A 21,095-nucleotide genomic window follows, 5' to 3' on the forward strand; every position below is an offset into this window, starting at 1 on the left:
ATGCTGTTTTGTTTTTATAGCCAAACACAAACAGTATCATGCTCACATGATGACAAGTGTGACACCTGAGGGCAGGGCCATCAATTGGGAAGACTGCCACGAAATCTTACCTACACTTTAAAAGTGTAGGTACCTACAGTTTAAAAGTGGAATACAGTGGAGTGATCAGTGAGAGGAAAACAAAGCCATTAAAAGCAGGAGGGAGAGGGGAGGAAGGAGTACATTCCTACATCTCTAAAGGAAATGCTGAAAAATGGGTACAGATGCTCAGTCTACCAACTTTCCACCCTGGGGGATTCCTTGTCCAAAGCTCTTTCACCCTTTCACCAAGTCTTCTCTTGCTGGGATAATGTTGCTCAGAGATGGCAAATGTAGCAGCTCAAACTAGAGACACTATTTTGTCGCTTACACATCTTGTAAACAAGTGCAGGTAATTCCCTGCACTCCTAGTTCTGCTTTCCAAACCATAAGGTTTTACATAAATACTGGAACATATTTATTATATCTGCTCCAAAATTTGAACCTGATTTTGTTTTTAGCAAGTGCGGTGTTTTGCAGAAATCCCAGTAACATGGCAAATGTGCAAGTTTAGTAGTTCAGTATGATTTTTGGTTTTCAGACATTATTTCTTCATTTATTAGTTTCACTACATAACATTCAGTAATGAAGTTTACTAACTGCAAATAATTCTTTAATTCACATTTAACAATAGTCATTTCAGGCATGAATGTGTACTTGTGCTAAGGAGGATGTTTTCAATGAATTGTGCAGAGGAGTTGCATTGTTTCTCAAAAGTAACACTTCACCTCAAAACCAAGGAATCCCAAACAGGCTATAAGGCATGACCTGGTGGCTAATTCGTACATGCAGACAGAGGCTCGTTTATAACCTCTTTCTTTTCCCTGCCTGTCCCCTCTTCTCCCCCAGCCAAATTAAGGTGTGAAGGCCAAGACAGTACCTGCAGGAATCAAGAGAATCTAATAAAAAATACAGCAAATTGGCAAAGTGACTTGATACTCTGAAAGATGAAGAAGAAAGACAACGACCCAGATCTTAAGAACTTCCGATTATCTTTCCTGGCTGCAGAGATGAATGGGCATCACAAAGGTGAATCACTACTAAAAGGATTTCTTTGTTAGAAGGATCACTGGATTCTCCTTTTATAACCAGCATTTTCCAGTTCCACCATGCATTTCTATCATCCAGGATGTTTACTTGCTTAAAACGACCAGAGGGGAAAAAGACATATACAGCTTCATGTAGAGCTTTCATTACTCAGTAGTAGAAGACTTACTATAAGGTGGGTTTCACTGCCAGAAATATGGTCACGCTAAAGAATACTTGGGAAAAATAGTCTACTGCTGTAGAATTCAAAGAAGAATTTACTATGATTTTTCACCTACCTTCAAGCTCAAAGGCTTGAAAATACCATTTCAAGGTAAAATTCTGATTTCTTCCACTTTTCTATTTTCTACAAGCTCTCCGTTTATTTATGTACATAACAGAAATTACTGTAATACACATTCTGCATTCCACACAGATTTTAAAGAGACCTAAGCTTATTCAAGACATTTTAAAGAACAAAGGCAATCAAAATGAAAATTTGAGTGTAGTTCTCCAAAAAGTAACAAATGAACATGAAAGTAACGAACATAAATCCGTAATTTTTATAAAATCAAATTTTATAAAACCCCAGTGTTTATTTTTTAGTTAAATATCAAGAATCAGCATGCATTCAGCCAGGCTATAGCACTGAAAATCACAGACCTTGAGCCGCTCCTAACTGAGCGATGCTCTCCCAGCCTGTGTGACTTTACAGCTGGGGAAGGACGAAATCCTGCTCGCTGCACTGTGCGTTAGATGCGGCTGCCCTCTGCTGTCTACGACTTCCCCACAGCACAGCTGGGATGCACATACTTCTGTCATCCAGCTGACGTTTTTCACCTTTCTCTTCATATACTTTGTAACTTTACGTTTACCTGCAGATGCACTACTGGAGCTGCTTTTCAGTGCTAAACTGGACTCTGCATACAAACTATTACTATTCTAGTCACTATTCTAGTCCATCTTCCTGCTCTGCTAGCCATAATTTTAACTTCTTGGAGGCAAGAGCACCTTCAGCTAAATTAAGTCCCCCCTAATACCACTGGGTAGCACAATCTCAAGGATGTCCTGCTTCACCTATACTTCCCTTGCAGTCCTCCCCAGGAATGTCAAGAATATCACCAGTATCAAGCACAAGTTGGGGAGCAGGGGGTGGTGGGTGAGTGTCAAAACAAGTGGCATGCTTTTTTTTTTTTACGTTGTACTTCTAAAAGCTTTACAAGGTCTAACCAGGAAAACATATTTACTCTTCACTTTCTTCAGAGTGTTGGGCCTGGGCTCCTTTTTCTTTTTTTTTTTCCCTCCCTTCAATTTATTTTTTTTAGAACTAGGAATGCTAAAGATTTAACTTCTCCATACAAAAGCAAAAATTCTCATGTAGCTATTCCACTAGTCTTTCAGCCAATGGTAACAGATGGCAATACTGCTTCTGAGCCACCCTGCATTTACAGAATCCTCTTTGTCATTCATCTCCCTGCATAACCTTCCTGACAAACTTCCCCAAAATGTACAAAATCACAAGTAACACACTCTTCCACATCCTCCCAGAACTCATCATTACTTTTATGAACAAGGACGGGCAGAAAGGCTTCTTCTACCACCTTGCTGAAGACAGCACAGTGGGACACCTCGTGACACTAAGGTGACCCTTGCAAGCCAGCTGTGGCTGCCTGTATTGACAAAATACTGATTTGGCCTATAGACTGGGAATAGATTTAATAACAACTAATTCAATTGAGTCACTTTCCACCTAGGACACCATTTCAAATCCAAGAGAATCAACCTGGTTTTGGATGCCATCTGGGTGAAGTGGTTGAGGCTTCATTTCTCAGAAGGCAAACAGGCAAACCAGCACCTTCCTCCTGCACCTTCTCAGTAAGAGACAGAAATTATTTAGTAATCATTAAAAAAAAAAAAGGGCAATAAAATAGGATTCTATTCTGGTTAATTACAAGACTGATCAAAGAATCTACCACCAGCACCAGGCACACTTGGACTTCCTTTATCCTGTCTTGAGTCTTTAACCAGGACTCCTTCAACAGCACCTTTAAGAATACACTACACCTGCATTTCACAGTAATGAAACCCTCCTCCTGTACTGAAAATCTCAACAGCTAGACAAACACCAAATATTTAAAGCTACTGGTCTAATTAGAAAAGTTGTCTCATTATACACCAACCTCTTGTTAGTCCATGTTCTAGACATTTTTGAACAAGTCAACAGGTCACAAACACAACATTAGCTAATGATCAGATCAGTGACACTATACAAGAGACAGCAACTCATTCAACACATGAATGAATTCTAAAGTTCACAGAATCACAGAATCACAGAGTTATCAGAGTTGGAAGGGACCTCTAGAGATCATCTAGTCCAACTCCCCTGCTAAAGCAGGATTGCCTAGAGCACATTACTCAGGACTGCATCCAGGCGGGTCTTGAAAATCTCCAGGGAAGGGGACTCCACAACCTCCCTGGGCAGCCTGTGCCAGTGCTCTGTCACCCTCACCGTAAAGAACTGTTTCCGTGTATTTGAACGGAACTTCCTGTGTTCTAACTTGTGCCCATTGCCCCTCGTGCTGTCACTGGGAACCATTGAAAAGAGCCTGGCTCCATCCTCCTTCAACCCACCCTTTAGATACTTGTATGCCATAATAAGGTCTCCCCTCAGCCTTCTCTTCTCCAGGCTAAAGAGTCCCAGCTCTCTCAGCCTTTCCTCATAAGGGAGATGCTCCAATCCCTTAATCATCTTAGTTGCCCTTTGTTGGACTCGCTCCAGCAGTTCCCTGTCCCTCTTGAACTGGGGAGCCCAAAACTGGACACACTATTCCAGTTGTGGCCTCACCAGTGCAGAGTAGAGGGGAAGAATGACCTCCCTCAACCTACTGGCCACACTCTTCCCTATGCAGCCCAGGATTCCATTGGCCTTTTTGGCAACAAGGGCACATTGCTGGGCCATGGATAATTTACTGTCTACCACAACCCCCAGATCCTTCTCCTCCAAGCTACTTCCCAGCAGGTCCGCCCCTAACCTGTACTGGTGCCTAGCATTCTTCCTCCCCAGGTGCAGGACCTTGCACTTGCTTTTGTTGAACCTCATTAGGTTCTTCTCTGCCCAGCTCTCCAGCCTGTCCAGGTCACGCTGGATGGCAGCACGGCCCTCTGGGGTGTCAGCCACCCCACCCAGTTTGGTATCATCAGCAAACTTGCTGAGGATACACTCTGCCCCCTCATCCAGGTCATTAATGAATATATTAAACAAAATTGGACCAAGTATTGACCCCTGGGGGGCACCACTGGTTACAGGCCTCCAACTAGACTCTGCTGCTGATCACAACCCTCTGAGTTCTGTCCCGCAGCCAACTCTCAATCCACCTCACTGTCACCTCATCTAGCCCATACTTCCTCAGCTTCCTAATGAGGAAACCATAGGAAACCATAGGTTCCTAAAGTTGAACCATGACAGCCCACAAACTGGAAAACACTGTCTAATATAGGAGATCATTACTTTTTAACGACTAAGATGAATCAAGTGCAAGGTTTAAACCCTTCCAAAACAAGTAATACAAGTTATTGTAGAGATGCCTATGACCATCTGAACCACAAAAGACACTCAACTAAGTCAACTATTCCATAGTCTGTTTTAAAGCTCGTCTGTTCTGTACTAGATTAGCTCCATTTGAGAAAGAGCACAAAATCCAACCTCACAAACTTTATACAGATGGTAAAAGCACCGTATGTAAGAAAGGATGGATAAACCCAATATACTGTATGAAGTTCCTTGTAGCTTATGGCACAACTGTATTTAAGTATACCTGGCAAAAATACTGACAGAAATTGTTTTCCTTTGTCTGAAGCTGATGTAACTGCATGTGTCTGCCCCTTGAAACACTTTCCACTTCTATTATCTACTAATGCAGGCACTGCTTGCTGATTACGTGAGTTTCTATCAAATTTACATTTTATGGAAAAAACGTTTCCATTAATTTTTACTTCCAACAAATTCTTGAAATTAAACAAAAAACCCAACATGGTCTGAATGCCAGTTTCTCCTCTGTTTTTTCTAGTAATATCCAACAATATGAAGAGTTGCACTGTCTTTTTATTTGTAGCAGTGTTCTGGGTAAACTGAACAATTAATCCTCTGCAATGGAGGGGTCTCCCCCACACAAGTCTTGCCAAATACATACTTATACTTCAGCTGCTGTTTTTCAGTATACCACTTGTCCCTTCTCTTTATAGATCAGCATTAATGAAATAAGCATTTCTTAAATTGTAAAGAATCATAGCAATGAATATACATTTTTGTAAAAATCTGAGCTCAAAATTAATGTTGCTCTCTGCTTTTCAAAAGGTCTAGAGTCCAACTGTACTAACATCCATCATTGGTAAGGTGTATCTATTAGACTATGAAAGAACGAAATGTTACATATGCATGTCTTGCTGAGGTGCAATCATGCTGTTAGAGCTGTCCAGGAAATCCAGGACCTAATGACATTTTCCTCATTAAATGCAGGGGAATGTTAATTTCTTCTATAGGATAACATGATCATTTCCCTAAATTAGCTGTACTGCATAGCCAGAATTCCAGCCCATCAGTAAGGGTATATCTACTGAAGTTTTACTAAAAACTAGTACCACTCACACTATTCACCTCTTTGTGCTGTCACAGGTTTTTCCTGGTAACTTACAGCTCTGAGCTCTGAAGAGCTTCTATTAACAATACCAGACAATAGTATTCCATTAACAATACAGAACAATACCACCTTCCCAAAAATAGAATTCAAGCCCAGTTATTACTCCGATTTATTTTTTTTTTTACTAGCAGCACTTCAGACAGCAATAAAATTAAATGCAGATACATGTTTTTCCCTGTTCACTTTGTAAAAGTGGCAGCCATGCAGGAGATTTTCAAAATTAAAGAAACAGGATTATGAACCACAAAATTGACCCAGGGCCTTTGGGCATACTGAGTACTTAACAGTTATAATTAATTTTTTAGTGTGACAAGATTTCAAGACTGACTGTGGAACTGGAAACTGTTTCCAATTTCCTCTGTTCCAATATAGCAATTCCCATCACAAATGAAACGACTTAGCATTCAGTTCAAAATTAAAACTACTTCAACATGTGTTAATGAGTACTGTATCTAAACTCTTGCTAAGCTGTTGTATAACAGGGGTGTACACAGCCCTGATCCAAGCAGGACAGGGCAGGATGCTCTACCATCACACCACCTAACAAGGCAGAGGCTGCAATCAGGGCTCCCGCATTTCTACCCTCAAGAACAGTGCAGCCTCAGAGCACGTCCCTGTTTACCAGACCACACTGAGCTCGAACCATTCACTACAGTCTTTTTGCAGTTCTTGACACCAGCAACGCTCTCAGATGTAAGTAGTCACACTAATAAAACCCAGAATTGCCAGGAAGAAGTTGCATGGTGTAACACTTATTTCTGTGGATCAGTTCTGGGATATACTTAAGCAAGTTCTGCACGGGAAGAGGCAAGACATATTCTTCCTGGGCAAGTCAATTCCAGAAGCGTTTCAGTGTTAGCCTTAATTACTAGGATAGGGCCAGGAAGAAAGGCATGATTTCAAAATTAGCAGAATTAAAAACAAATAAAGAAACACCAGGACAGGGGGAATACATGCACAAAGATGTAGTTTACAACTCTGATGTTAAACAGTATTTTAAACACACAATGTAGGTGGTGTTTAATTATCAAATTGGGTTTTAAAACAGGACACATCTTTACAGCATCAAATGTTTTCCTCACACATACAAGACCATGTGTACCTGCTTTCAGGATTTCAGAGACTTGAACTCATATTTAGTCAAAACAGTTGCTAAATTTAAGCTGTAAAGGCAGAAGCAAAACATGAAAACACTATATCAAAAGAAGAGAATTTAAAGTTAAACTAAACAAAGGCTGGAGTTCTGGGCAACAAGGCAAAGTAATTATACATGTGGTAAATGCAAGAAAAATTAAATTACTGCAGGGCAGATCTGACATCTGTGCTAATAGTGGTGCTACAGATCATTAGTTACAGGCATTTCACACAAAGTGCTACAGACGATAATTTAAGCAGTGAGGAAACCAGCTCCTTCCCATCTCTTGCCTTACTGACATTCTTTTTTCCATTACAGGTGTTACTTCTTCCACGTGTGACCTCTTTGACTTTTTACATGTTAATGTTTGAGCAATCAAACTCTACTTACTCAAGCTTTTTTAAATAAAGCACCACAGTTTTAATATTAAAATACATTTATATTTTATGGTATCTTAAAACAGCAGCTACATGCAAAGTTGTAACAAGTGAATTATATTTTAAATCCCATATAAATTTTAATATTGTCTCCTCTTAAAATATAAATAATTTAGCATTTTCACTAGCTAAAACCTCAATATTTTTTCCATTTATGCTGTAATTAAAATATCTATTAGTTTGTCTCTAGTACTGTACAGCTTTGTTTTTTTAAGAATCACTCCTCTTCCAAATCAGAAAGAATTGTCCAAAAAGTCATTCAGAAAACTATTTCTGGTGGTGTATGGGAGGCTACCCTGCATTAATTTTGTAATTCCAGCTGCTAAGTTATTTAAAGAACCAAGTATATGTACATATATGTATGAGTTAACATGCAGTCTCTAAAGTTGACCTGAGGATACAGCTGGGAGACAAATCTCACAAGGCACATGCTCTATCAGAAACCTAGCTGGTACTAGAACATGCTTAAATTACTTCTGTATGGCCCAAGATGTAATATGAAAAACAAACACCTATGACTTTTCCCCAGTTAGAGAATTTTTCATGTGGGCATTGCTGCCACCACATGTCCAAACAGCTGAACTACCTTTCCTCTGCACCTTGCAGATGCTAACCTGCTCAGCACACCAGCCCTCCTACAAGTCCTCTCATTCCAGGTTTCTACTCCAACCTCTCACAAAGCTCCATGATTGCCACTGATCTCCCAGATTACTTCCACCTAAAAGACTAGAAGGAACTTAAAGCATTCAGATCTTGCTGACAGTCTCTTCCAAGAGTAAGCCACCAGATGTAGGAACATTTCAGTGTTGTAGAATTATGCCAAACTGATATTCACAAAGACAACAGAAAATCTTACAAGTGCCAGACCTAACTGATATGCCAACAAAGGCTGAAACAGTTCCTTTCCTAAAGCACCCTCCTCAAAACATCATCCCAGAAAGCCTGCTTTTACAAAGTTAGTCTCAGCACACTACCCTGTCACCTGCAGAGGCTCAGCATCTCTGAGCATGTTCCTCATACTGAAGAGACATGGTTAATTAAGTCACCACAGCAAGGGAGTTCCATAATTTCTCATACACAACAAGCAGGAGTCTACATCACTTCCTGCTTATTAGCTCTTAGGAACAGTAGCTTGGCTTCATACTTCAGTTTTAAAATACTTACCTGTTAAGAAATATTTTTTTCTCAGTTCTGCTGCACATCACCTGGTAAGTTCATTTACATAAGTGACAAAGGCACCACAGAGCCGTAGGTTTACCTTCATCACTTGTGGGATAAGGCTCCATTGGTCTGAATAACTCAGCAGCACTCTTGCAGAGTTTGGATCCAACTTCCATATGTTTGGGCATCACATTTGAAATAATCCAAAGAACCAGGCAGTCCTCAAAAAAAACCATTTATAGTCTCTTCACTGTTTCTCTACGTAATCCATCAAGATATGAATTCTGTGGTGTATGCACCTATATGCTCGCAGATCACTTTATCTGCACAACCATTTCACCTGTAGCTTTCTAAAAGGGAGTGGGGAAAAAATTGCATCATGTATGATGACAAATTCCATGTATCGTTTTGTCAAGGCCACAAAGGAAGTCAAAATGCCCCAGGGATTCCTGGAGAAAGCTAGGATGCAGAAACCAGTCATTCATCAGTCACTATCTTTGAAGGACTGCGTAAGAGAATGGCTCACTCAGTCAGCTAAAATGTAAGGCAACTGAACAGTCCATGCTTTCTCTTGCATACCAGTCAAGAAAAAGATGTGAATGCACTCACCTTTTTTGCTCTTTGTGCTATATTAGGCGTTCTAATGAGAAGTTTTTCAATCAGGTATTCTCTATTCTGCAAAACCAACATTTTGTAAGTTAAAAAGCAATACAAGGAAAGAAGAAATTTCATGTAGATTTTAAGGCAGAGCAAAATTTACTCGTAGGGTTAAACGTTTTACCTTGGCTTTCTGGAAAAATTTGCATTTTAAAAGTTCTGCTGCTGTGGGCCTGAAAGATCAATAATAAATTAGAACAGAAAACAAAGACCCCTCTCAGCGAATACAGTACACGATGTTAGTTAAATGGTACGTCTCTAATACTTTTGAATTAGTACTGTATGAATGGGGAATGAATGACAACAGCTACTGAATTAATTCACACATACTCACTTACACACATGAAAAAATTAAGCCTCCCTATGGCAAAAATACCAAACAACAACAACAAAAAAATCAGTCTCTAAGTTGCCAATTTTCCCCCTTTGTCTTTCAACATAAATGCATTTTACCCTTCAATCAAACAAACAAAAAAAGTCACATATCATATTCTTCCCCAAGTGACTCTACAAATGCAAATGAACTTTGCTCCACAGCAATAAAAGAATAATTACATTTTCCAAACAGTAGCATCAATACCTGCTACTAGCATTCTTTTACTTCACTGATGTCAGCAACTATTCAGAAGAAACTATACTGACACTATTAACACGATGCATAAACCAAAAAGAGTCATCAGGAGCATCTTCCAATGAAATGGACAAATAAAAAATCAAAGTAACAGTTATAAGATCAAAACTTAGACATTTCACTTTTACTTGCAGTTCTGTTCAAGTTTCTTTCTTCCCATCATCATCAAGTTTATATTTCTGATGTTTTCAACAGATAATCAAAATCTCACAGCTACGGAAGTGATTCCAACAGCAGGATTTGTCTCCTCTGGCTTCAGGGATCTAAAAAGCCTATCTAGCCAAAGCCAGACTCTGGTACTGCAGCAGACTATAGAGAGAAAGTGAAGCATCTCTGCGGATGGAAAAAATCCTCCAGGTTCATTTCATCCTTTCCATTAGCCCATACCACTATCCAAGACTAATTCTGACACAGCTAAATTTAGGGAAGCTGAAATTTCTGAGATTCATAATTTCTAAATGAACATAAGCAATATCTGATATAGTTTTCCATTCGAATTAAAGCAAGTGATTGGATATAGCACAAACTAGATAAGATAATGAAAAGCTTCAATTTGGAAAATTTATGTCTCAAAAAAAAACCCCAAATCTCAACTAGTTTATTTCTCTGAGGACACATCTGAAGAGTAAGTGGAGCAGTAAGCAGTGTGTATGTATATATCAATTCACTCCCACTAGAAATAATAAAACAACTCCTGACATCAACAAAAAGCATCCAACTTAGACACAGACAGTAGTTCCACAGAGCACTTATTTTTCTTCCCCTCCAAAGGACCAAACTCTACAATAAAAGAGTTCTTAGTTATACTGTGGAGAACACCAGGATTAGCAGTAATTCAGGCATAAACCTTGGACGAGCAAAAAGGGGAACATTTTAAAACATAAAAACTACAAAAACATCAGTTTCCATATCAAAGTTAAAAAGTTATATTTCAAATTAACTCTTAAGACAAATATCAGTGATCCAGTAGCATCACATCTCATATTAGGGATATGCACAGTTAAAAGCTAGATTCTTAGTAAATTTTTATCCAAACTAGTGTTCTCCATTCCTCTACTATTAATTACGCCAGACACTTCTGACACACTGGTCTGGACATGCTTTCTGGGCCTGTTTTCCACACAGGCCATGGCAGTGCAGAGTACTGTAAGCAGCATCCTTGGCAGTGGGGAGAGAGAGAGAGAAACACTCACACACAGATGCCCAAAAGAAAAACATCATGGTCTGAGACAACAACAGTGCAATGCCAGTCCTAGAATTTGTCACAAAGAGCAGGCACTTCTCCCACAACTGGCAACGACTATGGAGGTATCTCTCTGCAAAATTAAATCCTGGCTTGGGAGAAACAAAAAATAGCGATGACCCCACAATATAAGGACACTTGCTCCTTGGTTACAGTAACTGGCACACAGATCTAAGCACCAATCCGCTGGTCTAATTGTTCAATTCAAGACAATCCCGAGTATGAAGATATTGCATGTGTTTAAATATCAGTGTAATAAATTAGTGTGATTAGCTTAAACACTAGTGTTTCAACACCGACTTTGTAAGTACAGATCAGGTAACTCAGCATTCTGTATTCAAGAAGAGAAGGAAAACCATTTTAATTATTTACTTCTTGTGTTTTCGTACCAATTTAACCTTGCCCTAAAAATTGCTGGACACCGGAAACTAAAAGAAGCTTCATTATCCAGAACACATTTCATTCTGATCTGTAAGCAGCCAAACTGCAGTGCTAAACTTAAAGCATCAGGACTTGCTACTAAGACCACCAATTTATAAGGGGGTTTGGAAACTGAAAACAGTACACAAATGACCCTTCAGTGAAAAACAGAATTCAAAGGATTTCAAGAATAAAGATGTTGTCATGTAATCTTTTTTCTTAATTATACTTACTCTCCAGTATTGCTGCTCTCACCTTTTCGCCTTGACTCCCTACAACAATATCCTGGACTTAAACTAGCGTAACATCAGTGAAGTACGCAACATAAAAGACCCACACAATACTCAATAAGGATTGCTCTCTCAAAACAATCTTTTTTCCCCCAGAAATACCAGCTCTGAAACTCTTCCAAAAAGTGATGTATTAAATACCCTTAGGAAATAATGTTAATTAGAATATGCCTCCTCCAACTCTTCAGCAAACGAAAACTACAAAAATGGGTCTGCATAAAAACGAATAAAGGATAAATAAATTAATCATTCAGGGAACCTGGGACCTCAGCAATGGTTTTGGAATAGATATATTCATCATCTTGGCTACCCCATTCACAAAACATAGCAAGAAAGAACAAATCACATAGATACTGTGATATACAATTGTATATAGAAACATGAGGAAAACTCTGAACAAGCTTGGTGCCCCTAACTTTAAAGTTAAAAAATAAATACCTCTTAATAAGTAATTTTTCTGGAAATATCCAAGTTAAGGCAATACTAACCTTACGTCACAAATGAGAAAAATCAACATAAAACTATTTATTTATTTTTATTTTATTTTGAAGGCTGAGAGACTGATATGTTTGGTTCCCAACAGTTCTGTCTGATCAATCTGAACAGACTTGTTTGTTAGACTTATGTACAATATACAGATTCATATCTTGGCTCAGATGAGAAATTAAGGTGTAGAGCAAGGACTTTTGTTTGATCAGAGTTTAATTCAACAGTATATTTAAGTATAAATAAATTAGGTTAGCAAGCCAGAAGAAGAAAACTTAAGCAACAATTAAGAGGCAATTTCTTCTCCCCAGATGAAGATGACTGAAGGCTGCTATTTACGAAATTCAAACTGTACACTTAAAGATGATATTTAAACACTGGAAATTTAAGTAGTCTGTATACTTAAAAAAAAATAATTCCACTGTACATGGCAATAACGACCTACCTTTTGGAAGGATCTTTTTGAAGGCATAAGGAAATTAGTTTTCTAAAGGATTTGCCATACTTTTTCATCATCTCCTTGTCTTCTACACCTGTCTCTAAAGTGGGAGGGTCATTCTGAAGCGTCAGCATTAACACCTACAGTAAACCCAAAAAAGAGGTAGTGTAAACAAAATGAATTCAAAGCATATAGAAATTAAAAGAGAATAAGTATTCCACATAATACATATATTTAGATATTTTGACTTGTTATTGAAAATTAAGTAGTGTTAACTATCTACCGGCATTAATAATACAGCTATCGGCATTAGGTAATACAAAGTGATTGTTACTTTCATAGGAGGGTATTTGTGATAAGGTGCTGCTCCTGTTGCTAACTCGATGGCTGTTATTCCAAAACTCCACATATCAGCCTTGAAGTCATAACCTCGCACCTAGAATAGAACCAGAAGGGAAAAAACAAGGTGGTGATGTCTCAACTTCCAAAAATTAAAGACTAAATAAATCTATCTATCTATCTCTATACGTATTTTTTAACATTAGGATTACCTGCTCCATTACTTCAGGGGCCATCCAACATGGAGTACCAACAAATGTTTTCCTTACTTTGTTACGAGTAACATCGCCTCCCGTTGCTAAAAATGCACTAACACCAAAATCTGGCAAGGGGGGAAAAAAGTTGAAATCTGTTAAACCACCAATAACAAAGCAAAAGTTTTATACTTTAGAAATTAAGTCAGCTCATGAAGGTCTACTCTCCATTGCAGAGCTTAGCTTTGTTTCATAACACACTGTTCTTGAAATGCTACAGAATAGGTGGTACAGTATCTGGGAGATCTGCACTAGGACTCCCTCAAGTTTAACCTCCTAGTATGTGTCTTTCTGAATATGGCTACAAAGGACTCCAGTACATCTGTCACTTAAGGTTTTCAAATGTGCACTTTGAGCCACGGTTCGAAAGGTTTGCACCTGCTATTATTCAAAGACAAGGAGCTACTAAATCTGAATGCAATTTGAACAAAAGGGAATACTATATACAAATCAAATACCTACGGAGATTTGACAAACAAAGATAATCAGCAAAGCAATCAACAATATATATTTAGTAGCAGACCATGGCATGAATAGTTTTTTCCAAATTCCAAAGTAGCAAAAAACCTTAGTGTTCTATTAACCTGTCACTACATCAGTGGCAGCTGTATGGGAGAGGTAGGGGATAAACGGAAGAAAGAAAAGCAGATTATCAATATATGGAGAAATACTGTCATTTTGAATGGAGCTTTATGAAGAGTATTTTACACTGTGCTATTTACAATCCAGTTATACTGAAATCAAGTAGTCTACTATAGACCTACTTTGATTTTTATTTTCCTATTGTTCCCTGATGTTAAGGTTGGAAAAAAAATAATTAAAAATTCAGTAATTACATAAAACATAGTTTTATCATTACTTTCCACTAGACAACCATTAAGCACCACAGACTCAAATTATGCACCTCTTCTACGTTGCTAAAACACAGAGAAATACAGCAGACAAGTGAGAAGCGAGCTTCAAGCAATATTCTTTAATTTTCCCTGCAGCTTGCCTGATGAATAAAAACCCCCATTTCCCCCCCAAATTCTGTAAGTGATAAAATAGACAGGTTTTGTTTGTATTTCTGAAAAGCATGAACAGCCTCAGAAACACCTGCTTTTAAGTTTTTAATGCCCTAAAAATCAATGCTGGTATTAGTGACAGTTTTCTGAAGTACTATTACATATAAGGAAAAGCTGAATAGGCAGAAATAAAAAATAAATTAATATAGGCATAAACAAAGGAGAGAAATGAAAAAAATTGATGTCCTTTCAGTACCAAAGATAAATAGTTTGCACCGGACAATTGTTTACGGGTCCTTTCAGGAACTGAGATACACAACTAAAATCCTGACTTCACCTTTGCTCCCCTACTGCTGTTTTTCCTGTTAACATAACATTAATTTTGAGAAGGACAACAAACAAGAAATCTAAATGGGTGAGGGAGGACAATGAAAAGAAAAAACAAAACAAATCCAAAATCCAAGTAAAATCTGTTCTTGCATAAGCTTCAAAATGAACTATTTCAACATCTCACCGAGAAAAAATGTGATGAGGATTTAATTAAGTCAAGTGAACATTTCACTACAATACTAGTCAAACACTGTTGTATGTTTACAGAGAGAAAAAAGGCTTTGATAGCTACTCAATAAAAACACAACTTTAATTTTCCACCCCAGACACAGCTTTCACAAATACAGGTTATTTTAAAAAAGACACGACCTACAGTGACAAGCTTCCTATCACATAGGAGACAAAGTACTGTTGAGAACAAGTTACATAAAGAGGGAAGGGAAATGTATTACAATGAAAGAGCTGTACAATTCAACAGTGTTAGGTGCTAAAAGTCACAGCTAACACCAAAGAAAAAACAAATGTGATGAAGAGCCCTGATTTGAGTAGTAAAGCATTTTGAAATTAAAGGAATCAGAGCTGCACAAATAAGCATAACCAACAAAACATTTATTCCCTAATACCTTTTTCACCTCAGCCAGAGCCAGGCACTTGACCAAACCCCAGCCAAGGTCAACATCGAGTTAGCGTTAGGCACGTGGCTGGGAGAGAGACAAAGCCTATGGCCTCCAAGGGAGCTGGGCTGCAAGGAGCCTACTAAGGGAAAGCACAGGCTGCAAAAAACATTTCTCCCCATTTTCTCCTCATGGGCGACTTCAACCACCCCGACATCTGTTGGAACGGTAACATGGCAGGGCATAGGATACAGGATGTTCTTGGATTGCATTGAGGAAAACCTCCTTCTCCAAGTGGCAGAGGTGCCAACAAGGAGAGGAGCTATACTGGACCTTGTCCTTACCAACAAGGAGGGGCTGGTAGACAGTCTAAAGCTCAAGGGTATCCTGGGCTGCAGTGACCATGAAACAGTGGAGTTCCAGATCCTCTAGGCAGCAAGAAGGGTGCGCAGCAAGCTGACCACCCTGGACTTAGGCAGAGCTGACTTTGGCCTCTTGAAGAATCTGCTTGGGATGGTGCCATTGGATGAAGCACTGGCCCAAGAAAGTTGGTTAATATTCAAGGATCACCTCCTCCAAGCTCAGGAGTGATACATCCCAACAAAGAAGAAGGCAGGCAGAAAAGCCAGGAGCCCTGCATGGATGAACAAGGAGCTCCTGCCACACTCAAAAGTAAAAAGGAGACCTATAGGGGGTGGAAACAGGGGTGGGTAGCCTGAGAGGAATACAGAGAAATTGTTTGAGCAGCCAGGGATGAGGTTAGGCAAGTTAAAGCCCAGAGTGAATTAAATCTGGCCAGTGACATCAAGACAAACAAAAAAATCCTTCTATAAGTATGTCAGTGAGAAAAGAAAGTTTAGGGAAAATGTGGGCCCTCTCCGGAAGGAAATGAAAGAGCTGGTCACCCAGGACAGAGACAAAGCCAAGGTACGCAATTACTTTTTTGCTTCAGTTTTCACTGGTAAAGACTGCAGCCAGTGAAGGGAAAAAAGGAAGACCTGGGGAACTACAGGCCAGTCAGTCTCACCTCTGTGCCTGGCAAGATCATGGAGCAGATCCTCCTGGAAACTCTGCTAAGGCACATGGAAAAAGAGGAGGTGATCAGTCGCAGCCAACATGGCTCTTCACAAAGCACAAGTCATGCCTGACAAATTTGGTGGCCGCTTATTGAGGGGGTTACAGGGGTAGCGGATAAGGGAAGAGCAACTGATATCATCTATCTAGACTTGTGCAAAGCATGATATCCTAGTCTCTAAATTGGAGACACATGGACTTGACAAATGGACCACTTGGTGGAAAAGGAACTGGCTGGACGGTCGCACTCAAAGAGTTGCTGTCAATGGCTCGATGTCCAAGCGGAGAGCAGTTACAAGTGATGTTCCTCAGGGGTTGGCAATGGGACTAGTGCTGTTCAACATCTTTGTTGGTGATATAGACAGTAGGATCAAGTGCACCCTCAGCAAGTTTGCCGATGATACCAAGCTGTGTGGCGAGGTAGACATGCTGGAGGGAAGGGATGCCATCCAGAGGGACCTGGACAGGCTGGAGAGGTGGGCCCATGCCAACCTCATGAAGTTCAACAAGGCCAAGTGCAAGGTCCTACATCTGGGTCGAAGCAATCCCAAGCACAAATGCAGGCTTGGTGGAGAAAGGATCGAGAGCAGTCCTGAGGAGAAGGACCTGGGGGTGCTGACTGACGAGAAGCTCAACATGAGCCAGCAATGCATGATCACAACCCAGAAAGCCAACTGTATCCTGGACTGCATCCAAAGAAGTGTGGCCAGCAGGTCAAAGGAGGTGATTCTGCCCCTCTACTCTGCTCTTGTGAGACCCCACCTGGAGTACTGAGTCCAGCTCTGGAGTCCCCAACATAGGAAAGACATGGACCTGTTGGAGCGGGTCCAGAGGAGGGCCACCAAGATGATCAGAGGGCTGGAGCACCTCTGCTATGAGGACAGGCTGAGAGTTGAGGTTGTTCAGCCTAGAAAAGAGAAGGCTCCAGGGAGATGTTATAGTGGTCTTTCAGTATCTGAAGGGGGCCTACAGGAAAGCTGGGGAGGGACTTTTTACAAGGGCATGTAGTGATAGGACAAAAGGGAATGTCTTTAAACCAGAAGAGGGTAGATTCAGATTAGATATTAGGAAGAAATTTGTCACTATGAGGGTGGTGAGGTGCTGGAACAGGTTTCCCAGAGAAGTTGTGGAAGCTCCATCCCTGGAGGTGTTTAAGGCCTGGATGGATGGAGCTTTGAGCAACCTGGTCTAGTAGGAGGTGTCACTGCGTATGGCAGGGGCATTGGAACTAAATGATCTTCAAGGTCCCTTCTAAGCTAAACCTTTCTACGATTCTAACTTTTTCACCTTGACAGTGGCTGTAGACTTCAGTCTAAGGCTCAGCCAAGGCCACATATAGGGTTACGGTTAAGATTGGGAAAGAAGTAAAGCATCAAGCTCCTGTGAGAATGGGGCTGCACAAGGAAAGCTTGGGCTGCCAAACAGCTGTCCCAGATAAATCTTTCTCCTCCATCTGGCTTAAGTATCTGAGACATAGGCTCTGCCTATTTTTAACCAGATCTTTTCCAAACATTTCTGTGGGTATGGATTACCACAGGAGTGAACACCCTGAGAACCACTGGTGCAATGGGTAAGTTCACATAGCCACCTATGCACAAAACTGAAAAGCAGGATCATCTGCCTAGCCTCCTCAAAGTGCACATTCTTCGCCTGACAAGTTTTATTGAAACTGTCATTTCCTGTATGGATCAAACACATCATACAACCCATACCTTCTACACTACCACCAATCTCTGTGTATGACTGCTCTGTGCTGTATGCTCCTTACCTGATCTCACATACCTATTCCTTTACTGTTTTCCTTGATATTTTCACCTTTGCCAGGCAATTCAGGCTTAGAAGGCTGAAACCCTGATGAAGTACCAATCATCTTGTTTGCCCAAAGCACCAGATATTACAGCCTCAATAGTTTTAAGTAGAATATTGAGGCTGAGGAACTGCAGTGACTTTCTAGCAATATATGTGTGAATAACTCAAAAGTTTCTTGCCCTGTATGGAGGAATTTTTTACTTAAAAAAGTCTCCTCAATCTAAAATATAAAATAAAAAATGTGCATTTTCCTCTTTCCCGCAGAAGACTGAGCAGGTTCTCTGTGCAGAACCTCTGAGGTCCATAATTAGAGGTCCCTGTAGAGCTATCCCAATTCTTTGAAGAATGCATGCTTATATATAAATGTACAAAATCTTTTGTCAGAGAAACACCAGGCTGAGCTTCATTTGTGAGCCATAGCCCCAGAAACGCTAATAGCAAACTGTGTCTTCAAATATTACTCCTCATTTGTATTAGCAGTATGTGCTATGGATACATCTTTTCAGTATAGAAGGAAGCTTGGTGTGCAGATGAATGAGCAGTCAAAAGAATCTAAGTTCTTCCAGCAATTAAAAAGAAGCAAAATTATCAGTTCTGTTCTCCAAATATGAAAGGAGATGTTTACTTTGTCAAGGCAAAAAGATGTTAAAAGGATGAATTCCAGGCTCTTTGACATTCAAAATTGGTTTTCAGTTAACATGCAATGCTCGGCTGTCCCAAACAGAACAGCCCCACACCAACAAAGAAGCAAGTCTGACACTGCTGCACTTTTCACCTGAAGATCGGAAATAAGCTGGTATTGAAATAATGCATCACAGAAAGACACATTCCATGTATTTATCCAGCCACTGAACTTCCTCAGTCCCACATGCACTGAATGCCCTAGCTGCACAATTAAAGCCTTACTCATTAAGATGCCTACAGCTAAAAGGAGGGAGAGGTCAAGAAATCAAGCCCTGGAGTTGAACTAGAAAGGGATAAATGAAGCTACTGTTTGAACCTTATCTGATTACTGGGAGAGTAGATTTGATTATGTGTGAAAGTAATGATCTAAAGTCAGTAGCTTTATTTCAGATGGCTCATGAGATTTTTATCTTTCAACTTTTATGTTGTTATTATTATTATTTTTAATTAAGGTGGTTGTCTGGACATCTACTCCTTTACAGTATGTGAAGATCTAAAAAAACTTGAACATCACAGACCTAGAATCTCTGCTGTTGCCAAAAGTGCTATAGAAAGTGAAGACAACTGTAGGGTATAATCAAGTGAATAAATAATATTAAGTAACTTAAAATTCAAGTCTGTAATATTGACTACCTACTTAAGTAGTCCTGGACTCAAAAAAGAAGACTTAAACCTGCTCCAATTAGTGAGTGCCAGTAAATCTGTTAGCCAATCTTTTCCCATCCAGTTTCATAGACTTCAGACACCGACATATTAAAGCCTTCAAAATATACATTTACACAGTACTTTGATAGCATTGTTTGTACAAAAGAGAAATTTTGGCTATAGCCATTTTTATTACTAAGGGCTGCTAAACACAAAGCTTTCATCACTGGGTCACGAGCTATAAACTGTGAAAAGCCTGGGAGTATGCTGGGGGAGGGGGCAGGTTCGCTCTATTTTACAGATATTTGATACTAACTTGAGACATGGGATATGGGGTCTTGCTCAGTACTTAAGCTCTTACAAAGACCAAATAATTTGATTCTTACAGACTACCACTCAAGAACCATATAGATACATTCAGAGGGTATTTAAGATGCTAAACTATATCCAACTTACACCATTGCAAGACAAATGGTAGAAATGCCAAAAATTCTCAGTGAGATGTATCTCATGCATCTCAGTGACTAGTTAAGTTATATCCCAGGTCCTCCTGAAGGGCGCTACATACAGATTTTTGAATCCTCAAGAACTAGTATAATCACTTACAGAAATAAATTAAATAAACTTGAACAGAAATATGAGTTCCTACCATTCACAAGCTGTTTAATCATTATTTTTCTCCATCCCATCAAATATATAAGGAAACATTAAGAGAACATTAAAAAGTTTCCTTGTATATTGAATAATTCCTATATCATGTATCATTAACCACGAATTGTGAAATCTGAAACTGGATAACTTACAGCTACAGCATTCCAAAAGGAATAGTTAAAAGCCAACAGAAAACTTGTATTTGTTGCCCTTAATCCAGCTGCAATTACCTTTTTATTTTATTTAACCATTACTCTACCACCTCCATTACCTGCTATTTGTACAGAGCCATCTTCACCAAGAAGAATGTTGCCAGCCTTCAAATCTCTAGAATGTACATAGAGAGGTTACTTTTATGTATGAAAGTACATATGTGCACATTTTATGTAAATAAATAAATAAATTTGCATACTGATTAGTTTCACAAGTCAGTATTTTAAAATTAAAAGACAGAAACAGGAACTGAAGTATAAAATGTAACTGATTTACAATAAAACAGAGTGCAGAACTCAAACTCTCACAAACTCTCTCGTATAAAAGGGCTCAAATTCAGCTTTGGCACAAAATGAGCAGAATTCAGGGACAGATTTTGAGAACAGAAAGTGCCAAGTCTGTTTCACCCCTTTTTATAAATATAATCTCACAAACTGAGAGCTTTCATAGCTTTAAAGCAAGAATTAATACTTTCTCACATCCAGCTGCACCACTAATGAAAAGTTAAAAAAAGTTCTCCTCTTTGATCTTATCAGAGAAGAGACCCATCTTCAAAAGTTAAATACACTGTAGATTTCTACTCAATGAAGCTATTAAAGCTCAAGAATAGCAACTATAGTTTGCTATAGGGTACCAAGATGAAAAGTTACTTGACACTGAATCTGTGAAAAATTCAGCATGTGCTTGACAGTCAGCTATATCCACTTAACACACTATTCACGCATAATGTTAAGAAGAAATCTTTCTGGTTGGTTTTGTTGTTTTGGGTTTTTTTGAT

At 39.3% G+C, this 21,095-nt stretch overlaps 1 protein-coding gene across 1 annotated transcript in view; it reads right to left on the bottom strand.

Annotated features, from left to right (window-relative positions):
• STK39 (serine/threonine kinase 39) overlaps nucleotides 1-21,095 on the bottom strand; it is a gene marked incomplete at its 3' end in the record, with an annotated part of 107,274 nt that overhangs the window by 54,071 nt on the left and 32,108 nt on the right. The window contains exons 5-10 of the mRNA XM_082483844.1: nucleotides 20,376-20,431; nucleotides 13,252-13,361; nucleotides 13,035-13,136; nucleotides 12,707-12,840; nucleotides 9,316-9,364; nucleotides 9,144-9,209 (exon numbers count right to left, since the gene is read on the bottom strand). Coding sequence (XP_082339970.1) covers nucleotides 9,144-9,209; nucleotides 9,316-9,364; nucleotides 12,707-12,840; nucleotides 13,035-13,136; nucleotides 13,252-13,361; nucleotides 20,376-20,431 — 517 coding nt within the window. The remainder of the gene's footprint in view (nucleotides 1-9,143; nucleotides 9,210-9,315; nucleotides 9,365-12,706; nucleotides 12,841-13,034; nucleotides 13,137-13,251; nucleotides 13,362-20,375; nucleotides 20,432-21,095) is intronic.

Source organism: Vanellus vanellus (assembly GCF_965231255.1).
Source record: "Vanellus vanellus genome assembly, chromosome: 5".
Taxonomy (NCBI): Eukaryota; Metazoa; Chordata; class Aves; order Charadriiformes; family Charadriidae; genus Vanellus; species Vanellus vanellus.